The 26,557-nt window shown below is 46.0% G+C and overlaps 1 protein-coding gene across 2 annotated transcripts in view; it reads right to left on the reverse strand.

Moving 5' to 3' along the window:
• Window positions 1–23,770, reverse strand: part of LOC140390122 (uncharacterized) — a 136,650-nt gene extending 112,880 nt beyond the window's left edge. Inside the window, exons 1-2 of one of the 2 annotated variants that reach the window (XM_072475048.1) lie at window positions 23,498–23,529; window positions 20,403–22,236 (exon numbers count right to left, since the gene is read on the reverse strand). In XM_072475048.1, coding sequence (XP_072331149.1) covers window positions 20,740–21,771 — 1,032 coding nt within the window. In that variant the 5' untranslated portion in view covers window positions 21,772–22,236; window positions 23,498–23,529 and the 3' untranslated portion in view covers window positions 20,403–20,739. Of the gene's footprint in view, window positions 1–20,402; window positions 22,237–23,497 lie in introns of those variants that run through there. The other variant, XR_011934561.1, reaches the window with a different exon arrangement.
• Window positions 23,771–26,557: the final 2,787 nt, after the last annotated feature.

Below are 26,557 nucleotides of genomic sequence, written 5' to 3' on the forward strand. Positions count from 1 at the left end.
TGGGGGTGACAAAACATTGGTCGCTGTGCCATTAAATAAAAAGTAGTATCCTTGTTCCGTGTGCAGGCTAGCATCACAATCAGTATATCGGTTGCGTAAGGATCCCCCAGTAGCCCAGTTTATCCAGCTTTGAAACGCCCATTCGGGCCGCCTAGCAATGCAGAAAGCCCTAGTCCCAACAGTGATATGAGAGACATTCGCCCAGCCACAAAGGAGCTGGAGGCCGGCGTTCAATGGAACGCAAGTGGTGTTGTAACAAACGCATTGGCCAGACGCCTGGGTGATATGGCACCTCCTGTCCGTACAGGTGGGGAACAGACATGTTATATTCGTTTCCACCTCTACCAGCAAACAGCCGTATCCTTCACTGCTGAAACAATTCTCGTACGACCGGGAATCCCTATTGGGAGTGAAGTGGCTAGGTATGTACGCCCTCCACCGTTGCAGCCTATCATACTGTGAATGGGAATTATCCCGAGGAAGGGGAAGGCAAATAGCCGGTGGTGCTGAACCCGGATCGTAAGGAAGAGTGACTTCCTCGGGCAGTGGCTCGGAATGCTGACAATGAACCACCGTTTGGGGAGTGCCCCAAAGCGGTGAAACAGAAAATAACCTAGACACCGCTGCGGGGTTCGGGTAGCAGACAACCCGTCCCTGGCCATACAAGCGGTGGTAAATCTGGTAAAAGAGATTCATACTACCCGGGTTTTCCTCAGTTTGGCCTTTAACTAACTTAAGTGTATCTCCCGGTAACCTACGTTCTAGATGTACTTCCCTTCTCACATGCCCCGTCCTCTCTCTAGTCCCTTTCTCTTTCTCATAGCCTCTTCCTACGCTCTCCTGATGTTACCTTTATTGCACCAATCTTAACACATCCAAAATCAAATTTACATGTATTCCAAAAACAAGGCAATGTCCATATAATGTTCCCTTCCCATCGCCGGGACTGGTGCAATTGCTTCATGAGTCCTGCATTCTCCTTAACTTTGACGACCTTCCATGAGTCGATACCATGTCCTCGTATATGGGGGCAGCGAAGAACATCACCTTTGCATAGGTGATGTATCCTTGTAGATTGGTTGGGGTTACAAACATAGATAATAGTCCCCTTTTCCATGTCCATCGCCAATAACACTCCAAGCGAGGTGAGGCCAAATATCACACAGACGCTGCGTAGCCACCCCATCATGCTCCACACCTGTAAAATAGCACTGGAGAAGGGAGGCTGGTTAATCTGTCCAAGAAAATGAGGCCCGTTATCAGAACTCAACTGAGCTGGTCTACTGTACCGGGGAATGATTTCCCGCATCAGAACTTTAACCCCAGTAGCAGCTTTATTATCGGTAGTCGGATACGCCTCGACCCATCTGCTGAACACATCCACAATGACCAAAACATATTTATAACATTGACACCTTTCCAACTCAATGTAATCCACTTGGAGCGTCTCAAAGGGACCACTGGGCAACGGGGTTTGCCCCATCCCACAAGGGATACTTTTTCCGGTGTTATATTGCTGACAAATCAAACACCGATTACTGATACTCTGGGCCAACCCCTGCATTTTAGGGTGCCACCAAGTGTCCAGCAACAAATCACTAGTCCCTCGAGCCCCACAATGAGTTGCAAAGTGTACACATTCAATGACCCATAAAGCCAGTACATCAGACATACAAGTCTGATGTGCTGGCGTGGTCCATAAAGAGGAAACAGAATCATATGTACAACCTAACCGTTTCCACATTTGTTTATCACTCTCAGGAGCGTCCTCCTGTAACCTTATGACGCCTTGGATGGTTGGCATTGACTTGTCAGAAGCAGACATATTCATAGTAGATCGTTTAGTCTGACTTAACATTTTAGGCACCACCACTTGCTGAATTTGCGCGGCTGTCCGCGCTGCACAATCTGCTCGTTCATTACCAACGTCAACTGGGGTCTTACCATTTGTGTGGGCAGCACATTTAATAACGTAAATCTGCGCGGGCATAAGAAGGGCCTGCAGAAGGTCATTAACTAAACCCCGGTGGGATATTTGACCACACATAATCATGTCAGGTTGTTCTGACGAAATGTCACTCAAATCGCCCCTTATTGTGGTAGTTTCCTGAATCAAGGCTAAACAGTCGTGGCCAGGTGCGTCTTCATGGACAGGGGGACCACTAGGAAAACAGGCTGGATTGATAGTGGTACAGTGGTTAAATGTCAGACGTGGATTGTTCAAAAGGTATATCTCATACCTATTCTGACGAGCTGCGGTAAGATGCTGAGTCTGCAGTTGCCCCAATAGTGCGATGACCGAGTGGGAGCTATACACCGTAATATCCTGTTGGAGGGTGAGAGCATGTAACGGCTATGCGATGGCATTGATTGAACGTAAATCCTGTACTAATCGGTACTGGTCTGGTTTGGCTGGTTTAGGCATAGCAAGTATGGGGGTGTTACATTCTGATTGGCAAGGGACCAAAATACCCTGTTGCAACAGCTCTTGAATTAATTTGTCTATTGACAGAGCAGCTTGGGATTTCAGGGGGTATTGCCCAATGGAAGGTAACTTTACATGATCCTTAATCAGTACCTTTATAGGTGTAACATTTGTCTTTCCCACGTGATGGGTATTCCGTCCAGACCTGTGGATTGACATATTCCAACACATCGTGTCCCCAGTGATGCTGCAGTCGAGTGTTAGTTGTTTCAGGGACCTCAAAATATTTTATGGTAGTGCCGTCCGGCATGACTTGAAGTGCGTACTCTGTTGGATCCGAATGATCCACTGCCCTCCTTACCATTCGCCCCATATCCCTGGCATGGTACTGGTCGTGGACCTGACGTGTAATATGAGGGCTTACCGAAGCTGACTGTGGCCATAAATGTGGTGATATTGTAACAAAATCGGCTGCACCTTCTTTTCCCGTGACTGTGGCTGTAACCTTGACTGGCCATTCGGTCCCAATTAATCGCCGGTATTTGTCCTCCAACTCCCTGTTTCGTCCAGTTCTGTCATAGGCCAGGGTAACGTGATGCAGTGAATGTTCAATGTCTAACGTCCACCACTGGGGGGTGATAGAAATATAGCACTGTTGTCTCATCCTCCATGATTTAACCGTTACCCCTTCGTCTCCGTACTCTAGCTGTAGCTGGAAGATACACAGTAAATCTCGGGCCAACTATTTACAGTCCAATCCAGTAGTCACTACAAACTGATGATCTGCAGACTTATTCTCGTAAGTGACTGTCACAGGTTCAGAAATAGGATACTCACACACCTGTCCTTGGAACCCCGACAATTGCTGCGTGTGGTCGGATAGTGGTAGTCGAAGTTCTGATTGCACAGAAGACATGGCTGCTCCAGTGTCGATTACAAATGAGTGATGTTGATCTCGTATCTGCAGAGAGATAATAGGTTCCCTGTCCGATTGGAGAGTCCTTATGACTGAATTAGCTAGTCAATCCTGTGTTGGGAAAGGGTTTTCCTGGGAGAAGTCAGTGTATCTCGTCTGTCCTTCCCTTGGTGGGTACCCCCTCCTTTGGGTCGGATAATCTCCTTCTACTGCCTGTCTTTTAAAGGGGCATTCCTGTTGCCAGTGATCTGCACGGCCGCAATTAAAACATGCATTGCTCCCTCTATATCTGCCTTGTCCTCTTCTCCCAGTAGACCAATGGCCCCTCAGAGGGGGCTGCGGTTGTAAAGCTGTTGATGCATTCGGTGGGCCATAAAAAGGAGCTGAGCGTCCCTTTGGGTGGGTTTGGTATCTTCCTAATCGGCAACTGTCTCCGAATCTCACCAGGGGGCACTCTAGCTATTTCCTCTGGTTCTTCGACGTCTCTCCCTGTCACTAGAGGGAGTTCTTTCTCTTCAAAATCATCTGTTGCAGCTTCCTTTGTTCTACAAACCTTGCGGTTTCTCCTTAGTTTGGAGGGACTTAGGTGGTATACTTAATTGTTTCTGGTGAGGATCAAGCCCTTCTCTCGCTGTCCGAGATCTGGTCCTAGAGCTAACTGGGCTTGTGAAACAGAGCTCCTCTTTCTCTACTGATCGTGAAGATGGTAAATCAGGACCCATTCTATCACCCAAAAGGGCTTGAGTTACTGGCATAATTGGAATCTGGGAGCAGTGACTGGATATCAATTATTATACTCTGGTGGTTCTGGAATTAGTGCAGACAATGCTACAGGTGCAGTCGGAACTTTTAGTGAACATTTTCTAAATTATTGAATTTATCATTTTCTGTCAATTCAAGGCCAGCCATTGAACTACGTAGCTCATCTCTTGTTTGACCCGCGTCTTTCCTGTCTCTACTTGCGCGTTTTTTTTTGGGATTTTGGCAAAGCGATTGAAAAGGTTCTAACAGTGTTTTTTTTTTAAACTTAAAAATGTTTGAAAATTCAAATTGAATTACTGCAACTTGCAAGCTTAGCTCTGATCTCAACTCAGAACTAAATTTACGATTTGCTTAACACAAACTTGTATAACATTTACAACTTAATTAATTCTTTATCTTAACAATTTTTCTTTTAACAAGTTTTTCTTACATTCACAAAAATGTTAGCACAGTCAACTATCATCTCCAGATTTACACTTTTTAAAATGGTGTCCGTGATCTTCTTTAAGTTTCTATTAATCTCCAGATAAAATGAGATAAACATTATTTCAAGTAAGTAAAACTTAAGATTCTGGCAATTTCAATCAATTGCTTTCGAAAATAATAACTTTTATCAAAGAGGTGGAGAAACCCACTGGTTTCCTTTAATTAATTCAAAACGTAACTTTGCTGGAGTTCACTGACTCAAAGGAAAGGTATCCGATTACACTACAGGCTGCTGCTGTTAACCCTTTGAGAGACTTCTGCTTCAACCAATATGCAGCATTCCCCACAGTCTCAACTAGTCCTCAGAACTGCGCCCTTCGCCACCACAGTCCAAGGGTACAATTTTAGCTTAATCAACTATATATTTAAAACACTCACACATAGAGTTGAACCATTTTCAATTTCAAATGTCCCATAAACTCCATAACCTAACCCAAGCCGAATTAGCAATATGAAATCCCATCAATTAAATTGCTAATCCCTAGACTGACCTTTGATTTCGTCGAGACGATCTTTCCGTACTAACCGCGAGTGACCAGACTAATCAGACGATAAAAAATCAATGCGTAGTCATTTTCCAGTTCTGCATTGTGGGCCCTCATTTCCCCATCCTCCTGTTCATAATCAGTCTAATTCTGATTTCGCAGTTGATCAGAACCGTCTTGAGAAATCCGGGTTTTCGGCACCAAATGTTGAATCCCAAGTTTCTTTACCCGTCAGTCTGGCCTCAATAAAAGTCGAGATGGATTTGCAGGTACAGCATTAGTTATTTTATTTAGCTTCCAAGCTTGATTCCTCTCACAGAAACATAGGACACGTCCAGTCTCCCATATCCAGGAAAGCGAATGAACAAAAAGACAAAGGGATCTCTGCAAATCAATTCAAATGGTATCAGGTTTCACATACTCGACGCCCATAGGTCAGCCTATATCCCTCCTGACCTGTTTGATCTATTCTGATTGGCTCACTTCCAATCCCTTCCTCTGGCCCCTATTACCCAGCATCCTTTTCTCCTGCTTTGGTGGACACACCTCTTCCTGCTTTTCCATGCGGTCTGAAATCCTTTGTCTGTGAACTCACCAGAATTAGACTGGCCTACCTCTACATTACATTAACTAATATCTCTAAAGTAACTATTTTATATCACATTCGTCATCCTGACACTCTGTGCGTTGTTGCACATACGCAGTGCGGTTCTCAGACGCCTGCACCTGTGCAGTGCGGCTTTTGGCCGCTTCGTTATCCCGTTTGCATCGCGCATGGGTCGGGCCCCGGGAAGAGCGCGTAAAATGGCCGCTTTCATCAATGTTGAGGCGCTGCATCTGGGAAATGGCCTGCACACTCTCCGCCTTATGGGAGGCTAGTCTATCATTTTCTGCCATATTGTACTGGGAATAGCGATTTTCCGCGTGCTCATGCACTGTGCATGTTTCAATCGCGACTGGCAGGGTCATAGGCTTGATCTTCAGTAAATGCTCCCTCAGAGGATCAGAGTGAACTCCAAAAACGATTTGGTCTCTGGTCATGGAGTCAGTAATATCACCGAAGTTGCAAGGTTGCGCTAGCAGTCTAAGGTTAGTTAAATATGAGGTGAAGGATTCGTCTTTTCCTTGCAATCGCTGCTTGAATATGTAGCGCTCGAAGATTTTGTTGGTGTCCACCTCACAGTGGCTGTCAAACTTGTCCAGGATGGTCTGAAACTTTATCTTGTCCTGGTCTTCGGCGAAGTGAAAGGAGTTGAATATTTCCAAGGCGTGATCACCCGCTGTGGTGAGGAAAAGAGCTATCTTCCGTGCATCAGACGCATCATTGAGGTCTGATGCTTCGACGTAAAGCTAAAATTTCTACTTCAATGTCTGCCAGTTGGCACTGAGATTGCTGGAGGCCCTGAGCTGGTGAGGAGCCTGAATCTTTTCCATTGTGCCGGTATACATTCGCTGGTCGTCACGGATCTTGCTGAGTTGAACTAACTAGATTTAACAGACTTCTGGTATCATGTTGTGTTATGTAATTTGAAATAAAACAAGCTGCAACTTGATGCAGTTTTGAGTAAAAGATGCTCCAGACTTTGAAGGCAGTTCAATGTGTTTTATTGAACTATTAGCAGTTCTCAATGAGTTAGACTCTCTGCTAATCTAAATGTAGTAACTCAGTCTAACTGAACCAGCCTTGCTCTAAGCCATGTGCTGGGGTGTGATGCTGAGGATACACCCTGTCTCACTCTGTAGATGTTGGTCTATGGAAAAAGGCGGGGTGTGAGTGCCTCATCCCTTTTATAGTGAGATACCACCCCTGAGTGACCTGACTGCTCATTGGTCGTGTCCTATTCTATGTGTTCATTAGCTGCACGTTTGCATATCATGACACAGAGAACCTGGCTAAGGTAGAGGAGCTGCTCAGGGCGGATATTGGTGCGTTTGTATGATGGAAGCTCCATCCTGTGTCATTAAAGCTCGGTGTCATTTCTGATCATCAGAATTGGGAGCCAGATTAAAGCACAGGGATTTTAAAGAACTTTCTGTCTTTATTATTCTGAGAGTTTCCCCTAATGTGAGTGTGTGTGTGTTCATAAAGTGAGCCAGCTCTCAGGAGTGGGTGTAGGGTGGAACCAGACCCTGCTTTAGTTGGTGACGTGAATTATCGACAGATCCTCTTCAGGTGACGGGTGTTTGACTCACACCATGGATAATGTTTGTAATCTCCTGTCTGTGCGGACCACTAACCTGTGTATGATGAGGGAGTGGGGGTGAGTCTCTACAAACCTGAGTTCCCTCAGCTCATCATATCTCAATGTACTAACGGTGAGATATGTTCAATTTACACTCTTCCAAGATTCATTTAATTTTCTGGGGAAGATCGTCAGTCTTTTCAAATGTTTTGTTATTTTGGTTGATTCAAAGTTTGGTTTAAGCTGAATATTGTGTCTGCTGTTTTATCATTCTTCTGTATAGATTTATTATTTTTTTAAATTTAGAGTATCCAATTATTTTTTTTCCAATTAAGGGACAATTTAGCATGGCTAATCCACCTACCCTACACATCTTTGGGTTGTGGGTGAGATCCATGCAGACACGGGGAGAATATAAACTCCACACTGTCCAATCGAATCGAACGTGGGACCTCGTACTGTGAGCAGCAGTGCTAACCACTGTGCCACCGAGCCGCCCTCTGTCTAGATTTATAACTCATAATAAATTCATGCTTTTCAACTGAAACCAAACAACCTGATTTGTCAGCATGGTGTGCCCCTATTCACTGAAACACTCAGGAGCCGACAGTAAGAGTCCTGTATACAATATATTGATCAGTGTCATTGTGGCTGCTATACATTCACCATCAATGATTTAGAATTTCCACTTCACAGGAAACAGAACGTTTCCCTAAGAAAGACTTGCATTTATATATCAACTATCACAGACACAAATGCACTTCACACCCAATGAAGTATTTTTGAAGTCTGGTTCCTGTAGTAAAGTAGGAAAGAAACATGCCAGCCAAATAGTGCACAGCAAGCTCCCACAAACAGCAATGTAATAATGACCATATAATCTGTTTTTGTGATGTTGATTGCAGGATCCATACTGACCAGGACATCAGTGATAACTCCCCTGCTCTTACAATGTAGTGTCTTGGGATCTTTTATAGTCACCTGAGAGGGCAGGTTTAACTGATCTGAAAGATGGTACCTCTGACAGTGCAGCACTCCCTCAGTACTGCACTGGAGTGTCAATCTCAGAGCTCTGGGGCGCGATTCTTCGACCCCCCCCCGCCGGGTCGGAGAATCGTCGGGGGCTGGCGTGAATCCTGCCCCCGCCGTGTCCCGAATTCTCCGCCCCAGAGAATCGGCGGGGGCGGGAATCGCGCTGCGCCGGTCGGCGGGCTCCCCCCGGCGATTCTCCGGCCCGCGATGGGCCGAAGTCCTGCCGCTGTCAACCCTCGCCAGCCGGTGTGGATTGAACCTACCGTACCAGTGGGAGCAGACGGCGCAGGCGGGCTCCGGGGTCCTGGGGGGGGGGCGCGGGGCAATCTGGCCCCAGGGGGTGCCCCCACGGTGGCCTGGCCCACGATCGGGGCCCACCGATCGGCGGGCGGGCGGGCCTCTGCCGTGGGGCCACTCTTTATCTTCCGCCTTTGCCATGGTCTCCACTATGGCGGAGGCGGAAGAGACCTCCTCCACTACTGATGCGCGGGGATGCCGTGAGCGTCCATTGACGCTCCCGCGCATGCGTCGCCCGGCGAAGTCCTTTCGGCGCCGGCTGGCGTGGCGCCAAAGGCCTTTCCCGCCAGCTGGCTGGGCGGAAATCACTCCGGTGCTGGCCTAGCCCCTCAAGGTAAGGGCTTGGCCCCTAAAGGTGCGGAGAAGACGCCGGAGTGGTTCCGCCACTCCATTACGCCGGATTCCCCCGCCCCACCGGGTAGGGCAGAATCCCGGCCCATGTCTCTGGAGTGAGACTTGAACCCACAATTTTCTGACTCATTAATAACTTACAATATTTCTATTGTATTAGACTCAGTTTCTAAGGGGTTAAGTCCCAAGACTATCCCCCTGTAAACTGGCAGCCTGAAAGTTTGATTTGATTTAAAGTGGTAACTAGTTGGAGCTGCAGGTGTCAGTGGTGTCTTTGTGTCTGGGTTCCTGAAGCTGTGAAAGGTGATTAAATCCCTGGTGTCAGGGGAAGTGAAACAGATGGAGAAAAGTGGGGAGACTCCAGAGTGAGGAACAACCTACAGACTCAGTACTGATAGAGGATTCCCACATGGAGCAAAAACCACAAATCCTAAATTCCACTGATGGGGTCAATGTCCAAGTCACAGTCACTCCCCCAGCGACAAAGTCAATCTCCGAGTCACAGTCACTCTCCCAGTCAGAGTCAATGTCTGAGTTCCACTCACTGCCCAGTCAGTTAACCTTCAAGTCACAGTCACTCTCCAATCAGACAATCACTCCCCAAGTCAGTACTCGAGTCACTCCTGTGTCCTCTCTCTCTCCTGCACCCTTCTCTCTCATGTCTTTTCTCATATCCCTCACCTGGACCCCCCTCTCACCTGTGCCCCTTTCTCCTGGTTCCTCTCTCTCATGTCCCTGTGTGTCACATATCTTCTCTTTACCTGTCTCTCGAGTCCCTCTCTCCTGTGTTATTTTGATGCTCTTCATCAAATCTCAATTTCAGGTCCACAGCATGGAGTGGTTGAGGTGGATAACATGGATGGAACAAAGAACAAAGAAAAGTGCAACACAGGAACAGGCCCTTCGGCCCTCCAAGCCTGTGCCGACCATGCTGCCCATCTAAACTAAAATCTTCTACACTTCCTGGGTCCGTAACCCTCTATTCCCATCCTATTCACGTAGTTGTCATGATGCCCTTAAATGTCACTATCATCCCTGCTTCCACCACCTCCTCCGGCAGCGAGTTCCAGGCACCCACTACCCTCTGTGTAAAAAACTTGCCTCATACATCTAGGCTGTATAGCACAGGGCTAAATCACTGGCTTTGAAAGCAGACCAAGGCAGGCCAGCAGCACGGTTCAATTCCCGTAACAGCCTCCCCGAATAGGCGCCGGAATGTGGCGACTAGGGGCTTTTCACCGTAACTTCATTTGAAGCCTACTTGTGACAATAAGCGATTTTCATTTCATTTCCTCTAAACCTTGCCTTTTGCACCTTAATTTATGCCCCCTAGTAATTGACCCCTCTACCCTGGGAAAAAGCCTCTATCTCATGAGGGAGAAAGGAGCAGAAGGATATGTTCATAGTGTGTGATGAAGAGGGGTGAGGAGGCGGCTTGTGTGAAGCATCAACACCAGTATGGAGCAATTGGGCCGAATGACCTGATTCTGCCCTGTAATTCTATGTTTGTAACTTTCCGTGGTTGGATTTGAACTCACATCTGGATTGTTAATCCAGCACGACAGCAATTCAGCTGCCATACTTGGAGATACATTTATTGAAATATCTGACTTAAGGTCTTGGCCTTTCTCTTGCAATCCTCTCGATTTTGTAAGATTTTATATTTCCATTTATCATTGATTCTCTCCCCAGTGACGGTCAGGCCACGTTTAGCCAGACCATAAATAACTTGGTGGAGGGAAGTGAATATACTGTCGTCAAATGTGCAGACAACACAAAAAGAGGTGGAAAGGCAAGTTGTGAGAGGGATACAAACGAGTTTGCAAAGAGATGATCATAGAACCCCTACAGTGCAGAAAGAGGCCATTCGGCCCATTGAGTCGTCGCCGACCCTTTGAAAGAACATCCTACCTAGGCCCACTCCGCCATAAATCCAGAACCACATTTAACCGTTGAGCACTAAGGGAGAATTTACAATGGTTAATCCACCTAACCACCACATTTTTGGACTGTGGGAGGAAAACAGAGCGCCCAGAGGAAACCCACTCAGACACGGGGAGAAAGTGCAAACTCCACACAGTCACCCAAGGCCGGAATTGAACCCCAGTCCCTGGTGCTGTGAGCAGCAGTGCAAACCACTGTGACACCATGCTGTACCTATTTAAAAATAAATAGTCTTTATTGTCACAAGTAGGCTGACATTAACACTGCAATGGAGTGACCGTGAAAAGCCCAGTCGCCTCATTTCGGTGCATGCTCGGGTACACTTAGGGAGAATTCAGAATGTCCAATTCATCTAATAGCACATCTTTTGGGACTTGTGGGAGGAAACCGGAGCACCCGGAGCAAACCCACGCAGGCACAGGCAGAACGTGCAGACTCCTCACACAAGTGACCCAAGTCAGGAAGCGAACCTGTGACCCTGGCGCTGTGAAGCAACAGTGCTAACCACTATGCTACCGTGCCGCCCATTAGGTAAATCACACCCCTTGTGTATATTTAAGGCTGAGATAGATAGATTCTTGATCAGTGAGGGAATCAAGAATTACCGGGAAAGGGCAGGAAAGCTGATGTGAGGAATGCTGGATCAGCCATGATCCTATTGAATGGCGGAGCAGGCTCGTGGGCCGACGACAAACCCCTTTTCCTATTTCTTATGGTCCTATCACGGAGCTGATTTAATTGCTTTTAATTACATCTTCCAGTTGATGAGACCTAAAATAGGACAGCAATGTATCTCCTATAAAGAACAGCTTCTTTATTCTACCAGGTTTAATCTGAGGACGCCCTTTTAATTCTGACCAGAGACCTGTGTTTCGGTGTTCCTGTCTCATGGGGTTTAATTGCAACGTCCTCACAGTGACTGATAACTACTCACATCAGTAAACTTTAGTTTAAAATGAACATTACTCAAAATCAATGAATAATTCCTGTTGTTTGACTATTATATGGAGAAATAAAGAACACAATTAAAAATTAATGATTATATTGGTTGTTGATAAAATAACTTGTTAATTAAATGACTTAATCAAGGTGTATTCAAACTATTGAATCAATTTTCAGTGAGACAAAATGCAGGATGCAAAATAGCTGAAACTACTATCCTTAGTGTCAAAATGATCTCGTTTATTCACAAAATAATGACTCTTTTTTTAAATATCAATCTAGAGTACCCAACTTTTTTTCCCCCATTAAGGGCAATTAGTGTGGCCAATCCACCTATCCTGCACATCTTTTTGTGATGTGGGGGTGATACCCACACAGACACGGGGACACTGATCCGGGGCAGGATCAAACTCGGGTCCTCGGCGCCGTGCTAACCACTACATAATAATGACTCTTAGCTTTAATTGATTAATTTTATTAAAAATTCACTCCTTTAAGTAAAATCTAATTCTAAACTCCCCAAAATTACCTGCAAGGGGGGGGGGGGTTAGGTGAAAATTACTTGCTCTGGCCCCATCCCGCCCTTCTAAACTCTTGTGACCCTTTCTTCTGTGTCCCCCACCCGTCTCCCGTGCATGTGCTGATCCCACCAGTACCTTGGATGTTGTGGGTCTTCCTCTTCTGATCTGCTGTCATAAATACATCTGAGGCTACACATCCCACACTTATGGTGTCAGTTTGAAAGCCTCCGAGCATGAAGAATGCTAATCCCACACTAGAAATCTCTGTCACACATTTACCAGGGGAACTGAGACAGCAGCTGCAATAAGTAAGGTTTTGTTCAAATTGGACAATGTCAAGTTTAAATCCCCACCTGATCTGCTGATCAAAGCCACCTGTTTCACCAGGCAGTTGCCCAAACTTCAGGAAACTCTTTACTCCAGAGATAGTTACAGTAATTTGAATGTTAAACAATGTTCCACGTGGTGTGTAGTTACTGCCTCAAATATTTATTTACAAATGATGATATCAGAGGTCACATGAATATGGGATTCAGTGTCCAAAGGGATTTGTCCAAACATCCCCTTTTTGTTTACCAGTTACTCCACATACAGTCCAGAAAGAAAATGATCACACTTGCACATAAAAAATTAGTTCTCTTTAGTCTGTTCCAATTTTGTCTGTCCCTACACACACAATGCAAATATAACCCTGAGCGTTCAGATCTTCACTTAAAAATGAAATCTCTGCAAATGATGTAACATCCCATGTAAACACTTTGGTTTGAGAAAGATGCCTTGAGTTGATTTGTGATGTTCCAATACCCTGGGCTAGTACATGGTATATTCCAGCCCCACAGACCTCAAAGTCCCAACACAAGTAAATTAATTCATATAACGTTTGCAGAATCTTTGGTCTCTTGGCTGCTCAATAAGTTACAGCCACCAGGTTTGTAAGTTGAACACAATAACTTTTATTTATAACAGAAACAAAGTTGAAATATACAATAATTAATATGGAATAACGGCCAGCTAATTACTATCACCCTCCCGCCATCTCATCCTTGACCCAAACACACTCAAGTCAGACACACAGAGGGAGGGTAAAAATAATAGGAATTAAAATGAAAGAGGAGTGTCCATGCTTCCGATGTCGAGGTTGTTGTAGCAGCCTGTCCCCCCAGCTGCTGAAGGACCAAAGGCACCGGTGTATGATTAGAGTGATGGCAGTCGATCAGTACTCCAAGACAATAGGTTTTCCTCTGGAGAGACATTAACTTTTACCAACCTGGGCCTTCGCTCAAAGGAACAGTTTAAAAATTTTTTTTTATAAATGTAGATTACCCAATTCTTTTTTTCCCAATTTAGTGTGGCCAATTCACCTACCCTGCACATCTGTTTGGGTTGCGGGAGTGAGACCCAAGCATCCACAAGAAGAATGTGCAAACTCCAAACAGACAGTGACCCGGGGCTGGGATCGAACCTGGGTCCACAGCGCCGTGAGGCATTAGTGCGAACCACTGTACCACTGTGCTGCCTACCCACACATGATTTTAAATAAGTTTTAAACAACTGGCCCTGCTTTCAATGGTAGCTGGACTGGATTTTCTTGCAATTCAGTCTGGAGAGAGAAAGATCTTTACTTTGTATTTTCAGAAAGAACACATCAGATGAGAGATCAAGGCTTTGACCCTACTGCTTCTGACCAAAATGAAAGTAAAATTTGGGGCTGGATTCTCCGCAGCCCCCGCGCCGAAATCGCAGCCGGCACAGGGGCGTAAAATCTACTTTCACGCCATAATCGGGCCCGGCATTTCTCCGGGCCCTGAAAACCGGCGTTACCGCAGAATACGCCACACCGCCAGGGGGCCATTGCGAGAGGACGCCCAGCAATCCTCTGCTCCCGACTGGCTGAGTTCACGATGGCATGGAACTAACCACCTATTGCCGGTCGGGATGCCACTGTGGCAGCTGCGGACACAGTCCGCCCTGGTCGGGGGCGGGGGGATCGGAGGCCGGGGGGGCCTTATAGGCGGCCGGGATTAAATCTGCACGGTTTCAGGCTCGGGAGCGCTGCCGATCGGGGGGGGGGGAATCTCCTTTCTCTGTGTTACTCCGCCTTCCGAGTCCGCCATGGAGCTCGGCGGGCTGTGCTCATGCGCAGACTCTGAACCGGAAGGGCGGGGGCCCGTATCCGCAGCTAAAGCTGCAAGATTTACTCTGGGTCCCTGCTAGCCCCCTATAGGGCATTGAATTAGTTCAACTTTTTTATAGGAATTTCGGGAGTAATACTCCACTGTTTTTACGCTGGCGTGGGGACATGGTCTCATTTTGGGAGAATCCAGCCCCTGGTCTCTCTAACGAACATTCCAGAGACAAAAGAACCAATCACTGCCTGTCCTCGAGAAGGGCCTGGCTTTTGGGTATAGCTCATTGGCCACCAGCAAAGCCAGTCAGTCCAGGTCATCACTGGTCAGACCAAACAGCAATCCTGCTGGAGTTCCAATTTTAAAATTAATGACCCTCTTTTTGGCTGAAAGGCATTAATCACTCATGGACAAAAAATGGCAATGCCGAAAAGTGGACTGCAGTGGTTTGCTTGCTTCTTCAACATGTCCAACATGCATTGTTCCTCAGTCTCTAAACAAGCCAGTCTCTCTGGTTTCAGTCGAGATGGGTGTGGTTTTAGTGGTTCAAAGTTTTGGATATCCACATCATGAGTAGTAAACAGAGTACCCCCTGGTGTTTCCCTACAAATCTATCTATGCTCCTTCAGTACCTTTACTATATCAGTCTCCTTCTGTCCCTCTTATAATACTGTCAGTCTTTCCTGATTATCCAATGAACGTCTAACTAAATTTCGAGGATCTCCTACAACTAAACTATGAGTAGGATTGTCTACGCGGAGAGGAATATTGGATTCATTTTTAACCAATAAACTCTGTTCAACCACTCTAGCTTTACATTCTCCCTTCGCCTTCACATGGCTACCTTCAACAAGTGCAGCTGAGGGTTCAATCCTCTCAGATTTGAAATGCACTATTCCTTGGGTGACAACTTTTACCTCCTCATCAGCTTTCCTAATCACAACCTTTATCTCCAATTGTTAATACAGACTGCCATGATCTGTGCTTTCCAGTTTTCAATTTCGGTTTTCTACTTTCAGAAATCAAAGGATGGCACATTATTGGCTCTATGAAGTTTTCCATTTTTGCTAACTGGGGTTGCAGAACCACTACAGGGTTCTCCATCCATCTTCCCCTTCAATCTCGAAAGAAAGTGATTGCCAATTACTTCACCACCCTTGCTAGCGGCTTCTTTTGCCTTGAAGAGACACTGTAGACCTTCAAAAGGATGTGGGTTAACCAGCCGCTCACTTGGTATCACTTCACAGTCCTTACTGTCCTCGTCCGGACTAACTGATGCACTGCTGTCAAGTACATTTTCCATCAAAGCAAGTCTGCTCTGGGAAATCCTTTCACCTCACGGGAATTGCAATGGGTTTGCTGAAAGAGGCTGTAACAAGTTACTTTTAGAAAGGTCCAATTGTGGGCAGCACGGTGGCACAATGATTAGTATTGCTGCCTCACAGCGCCGAGGTCCCAGGTTCGATTCCGGCTCTGGGTCACTGTCCGTGTGGAGTTTGCACATTCTCTCTGTGTTCGCGTGGGTTTTGCCCCCACAACCCACAGATGTGCAGGGTAGGTGGATTGGCCACGCTAAATTGCCCCTCAATTGGAAAAACTAATTGGGTACTCTAAATTTATTTAAAAAAAAGAAAGGTCCAATTCACTTTCTTCTTCCGGATTGCTATCTCCCTTACTAGCTTTGGAAGAACTGTTAGTGAATTGTTCAAAGATCAATTAGTGATGGGTCTATTCGGAAACAACTATTTATCATCGCTTCATAATCAGAACCAAAATCAAAGTCAAAATTCTCAACTGACTCCTGCTCCCTGCGAACACACTTGTAGCAGCTGTTTACCAGAGTGTAGTAACTGTTTACAATTGCCTCATTATCAAAACCGAAATAGAAGTGGGAACTTTTGTCTGACCCTTCATCCTTTTGGCCACCGTCAGTCTAAGAGTGCTCAGAATCCAGTTCACGACCACTGTCATTTGATACGTGATCAACAGCTGCTGACATCTCTTTCTTTGAGCATCCACTGCCCAATGAGTTTTCCTAACTCCCACATTCCCTATCGTTAGCATCTCAGGTGCTGACTGCAGTGTTTACTCCATGTAATCATGGGCAAAGCTACAATCTTTACTCCTGCTAAATCATTCCCAAAACGTTAGTCCACTCCTTCCACTGGAAATTCCTTAACCACTCCAACAACTACTGGGCCTGACACTAAATCACACTCCAATTGCATTTATACAATGGAACTGGGATACAACTTCCATTCACCAATACCTCAGCTTTTACTGAGCTCTCTGGAGAAAAACCAAATTCTTCTCCAGCACAAGACATTGAGTAGCCCCTGCGTCCCTTGAGATTGTTATGGATTTGGCTACATCATTTGAGGAAAATGGGGTGACCGTCCCCTTCGACATAAAACCAGCATAGCAGTGCTTACCCCAGGTCTCCGAAGTCCAGTTGATGCTACAGTTTGTGCTGTAGTATTCTCCACTTTTGTTCCCTTTTCAGAATCCTCCTTCCAAACTCCCACAACTCCCTTGGGCTTTCCTTGAAACTTCCAACTTGCTGAATGAATGTATCTCACTTTATTACAATGGTTGGCTTCCAAGTCTCAACTCCAGCCTCAGTACCTTCCTTTCTAATCTGAGCAGATCATGTCTGAGCCTTCCCAGCTATCCATTCTTTACCTTGGCTATCTGCCTTCCTCTCATTCTCCCACTTCCTATCTTTTCAAAATTATGAGGGTGACGGAACAAAAGTTTAGATTTATGAATGAGCTCATCATCGTCAGCCATAATTGCTGCTTGCCTAGCAGATTGCACCCTCTGGTCTTCAACATGGGCTCTTATTATAGAAGATAAGGAATTCTTAAACTCCTCTAAGAGAATGACCTCTCATAGGTAGTTTCAATCCCCAATACTCACATCCATCTTTTAAAATTGTTCTGCGTAACCCTTTCAAATTCTGCATAAGTGTGCCCCGGTTGTCTCATAAAATTCCAAACTTTTTGCCGATATGCTTCTGGAACCAATAGTATGCATCCACAAAAGCCTTTTTCGCCATCTCATAATCCTTAGACTCCTGCTTTGACAAGGCTGCATAAACTTCCTGTTCTTGTCCCATCAATTTACTCTGCAGCGGTAATGTCCACTTTGTTTTTGGACACTTCATTTGGGTTGCTATTTTCTCAAAAGCCCAAAAGAACATTTCTACTTTCCTTCTCATCGAATCTTTGGAGAGCTTGTATCAATTTAAACATATTACCACTGGGTTCCATTCTCGGATTAAGCAACGCTTGACTTTTTGGCAGCTCTCCACCCGTTTCAAATTTCTCAAATTCCAACTTCCTCATTTCCATCTCCATTTTTTTTCTTTTTTATCCACTTTCCTCACTCTTTTTCTTTCCTCACTTCTCATTTCGATTTCCACAGTATTTTGCTTCATCTCCAGCTGTTGCTGCGTGCCCAATTGTTTCATTTGTAACTGGATTTCAGCCAATTCTGCTGACTGTTGATCTGCCCTAGACTGTATTTCTTGCATTTCCTTCAAATGTAAATGCTGAGCAAGCACCTCCGCCTTCTTAGCTCCAGCTGGTACATCCATTTTTAATTCATCTTCCAACTTGACTAGGTTCTTTGCTAAGCCCTACTAAATAAACCAGAATTAAGTCTTCCACCTGAAGAAAAGGCTTAACAGCTTGAGGAGCCATCCTGTTATGTCACTATGAACCTGGTGTCTCTTTTTAATGTACGTTGTAACCCAAATTCACTGTCTAACGTTCCAAGATCCCGGAGGAGCCCCAAATTTATGTTACAGCACCTTGGTCTGGAGCGTGGTTGATTCCTGCCCACAGAGCCTGGAGTCCCAACGCAAGTTAATTAACCAATAATTTGTATAAAGTTTGCAGAATCTTTGGCTCCATGTCTGCTCAATATGCTATAGCCACCAGGTTTGTAAGTTGAACACCACAACTGTTTATAGCAGAAACAAAATTGAAATACCGCAATAAATATAACAGAATAACGGCCAGCTAATCTACCACTCCACTTCTACCGTCCTACCCTCTACTCAAACATACTCAAGACACACACACACACAAACAGAGAGGGAGGGGGGAAGGGAAAAATAATAGGAATTAAAATGAAATGGAAGGTGAGTGTCCTTGATTCCGATACAGAGGTCATTGCAGCAAGCTGTCCTCCCAAGTTGCTTTAGGATCAAAGCCACCTGTATATGATCAGAGATGATCGCATTCAGTCAGGACTCCAAGACAATAGGTTTTCCTCTGGAGAGACACTTGGATTTTTACCAACTTGAGCTTTCATTCAAAAGGAACAGCCTCAGGCCTGGTTAATTTTTACCTGTTTCCAATGCCACCAGAATGACTAATAATCCAACTGAGCGAAGAAGGGTTTCCCATGCGATATTTTAAACAAATTTTGAAGAACTGGTCCTGCCTTCAGATGGTGGCTGGACTGGATTTCCTTCCAATTCAATCTGGCTATGGAGAGAGGAAGGTCTTTACTTTGGATCTTCAGAAATAATCCATTGGATGAGAGAGAGAGAGATCAGGGCTGTGATCCTACTGCTTCTGACCAAAATGAAAATAAAATCTGGTCTCACGAAGCAACATTCTAGAGACGGCAGAACCAATCACTTCTTGTCCTCGAGAATAACCCGGCTTTTGGAAATAGCTCATTGGCCACCGACCAAGCCAGTCAGACCAGGTCATCATTGATGTCAGGCCAAGCATCACAACCTGCTGGAATTTCCTGTTTTTAAATTAAAGGTGGGGCGGCGCGATGGTGCAGTGGTTAAGCACTGCTGCCTCATGGTTCCACGGTCTCGGGTTCAATCCCGGCCCCGGGTCACTGTCCACGTAGAGTTTGCACATTCCTCCAATGGTGGGTCTCACTCCCACAACTCAAAGGTGTGCAGAAAGTGTATTAGCCATACTAAACTTGCCCAATAATTGGGGGAGGGAAATTATTAATTTAAAGGCAAGTTGCTTGGTCTTAAAAGGCATTAATCACCCATGGACAGAAAATGGCAATATCGAAAAGATTAACGCAAATTAAAAGGAGGAAAGCACAGCAGTCAAGGATTAAACAGGAGGATCTTTACAGTGGTCAGACGCTGGCAGCACGGCGGCACAGTGGTTAGCACTGCTGCCTCACGACGCTGAGGTACCAGGTTCGATCCCGGCGCTGGGTCACTGTCCGTGTGGAGTTTGCACATTCTCCCTTTGTTTGCGTGGGTTTCACCTCCACAACCCAAAGATGTGCAAAATGGATTGGGTACTAGAATTTTTTTTTCAAAAAGTGGTCAGACTCTACTCTCTCTCCCAAACAGACACTAAGTGAAATGTTCACAAACAAAAACAATATCCAGGAACTCTTTCTCAATCTGTACATAGCATTGTTCAGTTTGTGTTAATGCTCTGGATTCAAACGCAACTGGTTGTCCTTGCTGCATGAGGGTTGCTCCAAGTCCAGTTTCACTGGCATCTCACTGCGGTGACTTCATCATTGACATCAGAATACCTCAGCACTGGCTTTGTCATCACTAGTTGTTCGATGTGAGTGAACGTTGCTTCTTATTCTGTGTCCTAACACCACTGAACATCCTTTACAGAGAACATGTGTAGAAATTCACACTCTGATGACAGATTTGGCAAGAACTTGATGAGGCAGTTTCTGTGTGGGTTCACTGATGTTCCAGGAGGTTCAACATCTATGTGAAGATCTTATTACAGAATTCAGATCGATAGGGTTTCTTCCCTATGTGAGTGTGTTGATGGACCAGGAAATACACGGACTGTGTAAAAACCTTAGAATCATAAAATCACCACAGTGAAGGAAGCCATTTGGCCCATTGAGTCTGCAGTGACCCTCTGAAAGAAAGCCCTACCTAGGCCCACGGTGCCACCCTATCCCCATAACCCCACCTAACCTTTTGGACACTAAGGGGCAATTTAGCTTGGCCAATCCATCTAATATCCACAGAGCAGCCGGAGGAAACCCACGTAGACACGGGAAGAATGTGCAAACTCCAGTCACCCGAGATCTCACACCTCAATAGTTTCTCTCCAGTGTGGATCTGCTGGTTCTTTAGATCGGTTGACAGGGTGAAAACTTTGTGTTACAAACATCACACCCAACAAGTTTCTCCTCTGTGAATCCTCTGGTGTCATGACACGTCACATCTGAATGTTTTGTCCCGCGTGGGTGCGGTTGTGGAGATCCGATGATGACGAGATGTTTACTCACACATGTCACAGCTGAATGTTTTGTCCTGTGTGGGTGCGTGTGTGTGCACGGAGATGCCCTGATACTGAAAATGATTTGTCACAGACCTCGCAAATGAATGGTTTCTCTCCTGTGTGTCTCCTCTGATGGACCAGGAGGTTCGAGGACCTTGAGAATGATTTGTCACACACCTCACATTTGTATGGTTTCTCCCCAGTGTGAATGCGTTTGTGTCTGCGTAAATCCGCTGATAATGAGAATGATTTGTCGCACACCTCACACCTGAATGGTTTCTCTCCTGTGTGAGTGCGCTGGTGTTTCCGGAGGGTGCATGACCATGGGAATGATATATCACACACCTTGCAAGTGAATGGTTTCTCCCCTGTGTGAATACGTTGGTGTACACGGAGATCGGATAACGTTGAGAATGATTTCTTACACACTTCGCATGTGAATGGTTTCTCCCCTGTGTGAATGCGTAGATGTCGAAGGAGGTCCGATGATGTTGAGAATGATTTGTCACATACCTCACATGTGAAGGGTTTCTCACCTGTGTGAATGCGTAGGTGTCTACGGAGATCTGATGATGATGAGAATGGTTTGTCACACACTTTGCACATGAAGGGTTTCTCCCCTGTGTGAATGCGTTGATGATTATGAAGATTCGATGCTGACAAGAATGATTTCTTACACATATCACACGTGAATGGTTTCTCCCCTGTGTGAGTGCGTTGATGTGTATGGAGGCTTGATGACTGAGAGAATGATTTGTTGCACACGTCACAAGTGAATGGCTTCACCCCAGTGTGAATTTGCCAGTGTTTCACCAGGGTAGATAATTGTGCAAAACCTTTGTTACAGACCTCACATCCAAATGGCTTCTCCCCAGTATGAATTCGCCGATGAATCACCAGGGCTGATAATTGTGTAAAGCCCTTATTACACACCTCACATTTGAATGGTTTTTCCCCAGTGTGACTGCGTCGGTGAGCCTCCAATGTCGATGGATATGTGAAAGCTCGATCACACACCTCACACTTCAATGGTTTCTTCGCCATGTACTGTCTTTATCCTATAAGTGGGACAGCAGATGCACCTTGTGTGTTAGTAGGTCTTATGAGCCTGTGGATCACTCCTCACACTTGACCAGGCTCTCATCTGTAGGAACAGATCAGTGGCTCAAGAAGGTCAATGAACAATTGAAGCTCTCACCACACATTGAGTCCACTCACACTTCTTCCCAGCCTTACCCTGACCAATCACCCACAGCTGAACCTTCAGGAAGTTTGGTTCTGATGGAAGGTTCCACACCACTGACCAGTTTCAGATCTGATGATATATCAAAGCTCCCCTGACCCGACTGATTACCAGATGATGGCTTCACTGCCCAACCTTCTCCGTGTTGAGCAATGCTGCAAAGAGACGGAAAGTCTTTCCACAGATGTGCTCCTTGGGTGATGGTCAGGATCTATGTGTGGTGTCTATCCTTTCTGTATTCTCTGGTGTAGTACGGTGCAATCTTTCTGTAAAACAGGAAAAGGAAACATGATTTCCTGAAACTCTCCTCCTTTGCTAAAAGGGCTAATTCCTCAATTAGAGACTATTCCACAGCGAGTGTCAATCTGCTATTCCCCTGTGTGGGCAATCAGATACAAGTCCTTTCTTTTTCCTCACTTGACTGCCACACACCCTCTGGATAGTGACCAGAAGACAACATGGCTACTTTCTTTCCTCATCCAAAACCCCATCTTCCTAGGCGCCATGAGGACAACGGAAAAGACAGACAGACAGTGCAAGACGGGCTATCAATTCACTATGAGCTTGAGTCAGGCTGGCAAAGGGAGAGTTTAAGTTTCATATAAAAACACTCAGGAGAAATGTTAATTCAATGGAGATTTTTGAAAGTTCTGCACTTGTTTTTCCAAATTATTTGAAGAAAATACACTGGGCAGTAAGTTCTGGAAAATATTGCTTCAATGAAACTGATTTTTAAAAATATGATTCATGGGATGTGATCATTTGGGGGTAGGGGCAGCATTTGTTGCCAATCCCTAATTGCCCCTGAACTGGGTTGCTTGCTGGGCCATTTCAGATGCTTTTAAGAGTCAGCCACATTGTTGAGGATCTGGAATCATATGCAGGCCATCCCTAAAGGGCACCAATGAACCAGGAAGGTTTTTCTCAACGACAATCGACAATAGTTTCACAAATTACTTGACTTTTAATTCTTGATATTTTATGGAATTCAAATTCCGCCTTCTGCCCAGACTATTAACCTGGGTCTCTGGATTATTGGTCTGGTGAAAATACCACTACCCTCTGCCTCCTCAGGTTCCGGTTTATCCCGTGAAATTAGTTACATTACACTCACTCAGACTGCACATCCCAAATTCAACTCTCAGACACAACATTGGGCAAAGCTATTAAATCCAAGCTCGGGCTTTTGGGAGAGGACGAGGCCTTCGGGTAAAATCTTTTAAGGCATTAAAAGACATTTCAATAAATGTCTCTGCCCCTCCCAGATAATTCCATCTAACCTCATATTCAGCAATGACCCATGAACAAAACTCAGTCTGTACATCAGAAAGGAAATGCTTCCAATAAACACTCAATATCCAAACAGCTCAGCACAAAGCACCGAGTAAACAGGTCTCTGAGCTGGATCTTCTCACACAGCATAAGGGGCATTTCCACACCTGATTGCCCACAGGATAGTCAGACTGCCTGAACATTAGTGTGGATATTGTGCAATGTAATTCTTCTAAATTCTGCTCCTTCACTCACCATCTCCTGACTTGGTTTGGAGTCCCTACAGGAAGTGAAGCAGCTGTGGTAGAGGAAGAGGAGAGAATGGGCAGAGTGGGTGGGCTCTCTGATTGACGTCTCTCACAGACAATCCAAATATTTCTGCAGGAACAGGAGTTTCCTGAAGTTTGGGAAACTGACCGGGGAAACGGAGGCGACTTTGAGCAGCAGCTCAGGTGGGGATTTAAACTTGTCATTGTCCCATCTGAATAAAACCTCACTTATTGCAGCTGCTGTCTCAGTTCCCCTGGTAAATGTGTGACAGAGATTTCTAGTGGAGGAATAACATTCTTCATCCTCGGAGGATTTCAAACTGACAACAGTGTGGGATGTGTGACCTCGTATGTGTTTGACAGCAGATCAGAAAAGGAAGACCCACATCCAAGGCAGCGATGATGGGATCAGAACATGGACAGCAGTGAGGGCACGGGAGAGAGAGAATGAAAGATTGACTCTGTGACTGTGGAAAGTGTCTGTGACTCTGATCCTCTAAGAGATCACACCCTGGGATTACCCCTATCTCTGGATCTGTAAAGACTTAATTACCTGCAAATGCTCGCATTCTAAGCATTGTTTGGCATCTTTGACTTTGCCTACAGACATGTTTCTGGAACATGCCTCTTCATTCACCTGAGGAAGGAGCAGCGCTCTGAAAGCTAGTGTTTGAAAAAAACTTGTTGGACTTTAACCTGGTGTTGTAAGACTTCTTACTGTGCTCACCCCAGACCAACACCGGCATTTCCACATCATTGTGACTCTGAGATTGACTTGTGACTGGGCTTGTTATTTGATCCCTCACTTCTCGGCAATTCTCTCTGCTGGCTTTTCGTCCCTCGCCTGATATATCGCCTGACCCCTCGCTCTGCCCATGACCACTCACCTGACCCCATGTCTTTTTCCAAGATTCGGGAGGTGACAGCACGTTCAAAGACTTTGGAGAGGAAAGGGAGCTTGGAGATGGAACGATAGTTTTCAAGGACGGAGGTGTACAAAGGTACTTTTGAGGGGAACACGGACAACATCTGAAGAGAGAGAATTAGGGCAGCACGGTAGCATAGTGGTTAGCACAATTGCTTCACAGCTCCAGGGTCCCAGGTTCGATTCCCGGCTTGGGTCACTGTCTGTGCGGAGTCTGCACGTTCTCCCCGTGTGTGCGTGGGTTTCCTCTGGGTGCTCCGGTTTCCTCCCACAGTCCAAAGATGTGCAGGTTAGGTGGATTGGCCATGATAAATTGCCCTTAGTGTCCAAAATTGCCGGGTGGGGTTATTGGGTTATGAGGATAGGGTGCTCTTTCCAAGAGCCGGTGCAGACTCGATGGGCTGAATGGCCTCCTTCTGCACTGTAAATTCTATGATTCTATGAATCATGAACAATACATAATATGGGGACCAGGAGGAAGTTGGGTGATCAGCAGTTTAGTGAAAATAGGGTGGAGGGAACAGGAGGTGGGTCTCATAGAACATAAATCACAGAACATACAGTGCAGAAGGAGGCCATTCGGCCCATCGAGTCTGCACCGACCCACTTAAGCCCTCACTTCCACCGTATCCCAATAACCCCTCCTAACCTTTTTTTGGTCACTAAGGTCAATTTATCACGGCCAATCCACCTAACATGCACGTCTTTGGTCTGTGGGAGGAAATCGGAGCACCTGGAGGAAACCCATGCAGACACGGGGAGAACGTGCAGACTCCGGGACACAGACAGTGACCCAGCGGGGAATCGAACCTGGGACCCTGGCGCTGTGAAGCCACAGTATTAGCCACTTGTGCTACCTTGCCGCCCATCTCATGGACAAGTTGTGCTCAGAGAGGACACGAGGGGAGATAGGAGAGAAACTAGATACAAATGTGACTTCAGGGCTCAGGCAGAGGGGGTGCATTAATGGAAGTTTGTCCAGGCGGGCTAGTGGAAGGGAGTGAAGTGGCAGAGACAACTGATGGGATTGTTTCAATCTTATTTCCCTAAGCAGAAAGGTCTATAACCAGGAATCAGAGATTAGGGCGCGATCCACTGGCCACGCTGCGCCCGAAAAGCAGCCTGCCATGGCGCAGCATGGCCAATAAAAGCAGTTAGAGGCCGCTCCCAGGATCTACCCACCTCACGCGATCCAATGCGATCTTGTGAGATGTTGCAAAGTAAATCCCACCCATTTTGGGTGGGATAAACATTTTGGCAAATCTGCATATTATGGCGAGACAGTACGTCTCACTCTGAAATGCAGTTTCCCGAGGTACCTGAGGCTTTCGGACTCATCCCCTTCGCCTTGGAGACCCTGGGCGATCACCGTTCAGCACTGGTCCCCACAAACAGGGACCAGATGTAATGGCACTCGTGGAGTTTAACAGGGGAACAGAAACCCCCATCTGCACGCCCTTTGGGCAGGGTGGTGCCCTGGCACTGCTGGTGCTATCTGGGCACCCTGGCAGTGCCAGCCTGGTACCCTGACAGTGCCATCTGGGTGACAGCCTGGCACTGCCAAGGTGTCCAGTTGGCATGGCCAGCTGGCATGTATAGTGCCAGGTTAGCACTGCCAAGGTGCCAGGCTGGTATTTTTTGCATGCGCGCGATCAGGCTGAGGGTGCCCTGCGTGGGTGTTGGGGGTGTTGGGGACCCTCCCAAATTACGTTTGGGCTGGTGGGGTCAGGGATTGCTTTGCGGGCCTCGGAGATCGGGACGCGAGTGGAGCTCCCCAGTGTACAAAACGGGGCTATGTGCGGCTCTGGTGCCGTGCTTTTTGCTGAGGCCCCTTATACAACACGAGTCTCATGAACAGCCATGTGTTTCTCAGGAAACAAACAGCTAAAAGCGCTTACGATGGGACTTTTTTCCCATTTAGTTGAATCGAGTCTTGAAAGCCATTGATGGAAAGATTAGAAGGATGTTGAGGAGTAACATCTTTCACCCAGAGGGAGATGTGGGTCTGGAACTCACTGTCTGAAAGGGTGAAAGAGGCAGAACCCATCATCACATTTAAAAAACATTGGGATATGAACTTGAAGGAATAAATTTACCTAATTTAAAATGAGGATGGAATAA

Source organism: Scyliorhinus torazame, chromosome 14, assembly GCF_047496885.1.
Source record: "Scyliorhinus torazame isolate Kashiwa2021f chromosome 14, sScyTor2.1, whole genome shotgun sequence".
In the NCBI taxonomy this organism is placed as follows: Eukaryota; Metazoa; Chordata; class Chondrichthyes; order Carcharhiniformes; family Scyliorhinidae; genus Scyliorhinus; species Scyliorhinus torazame.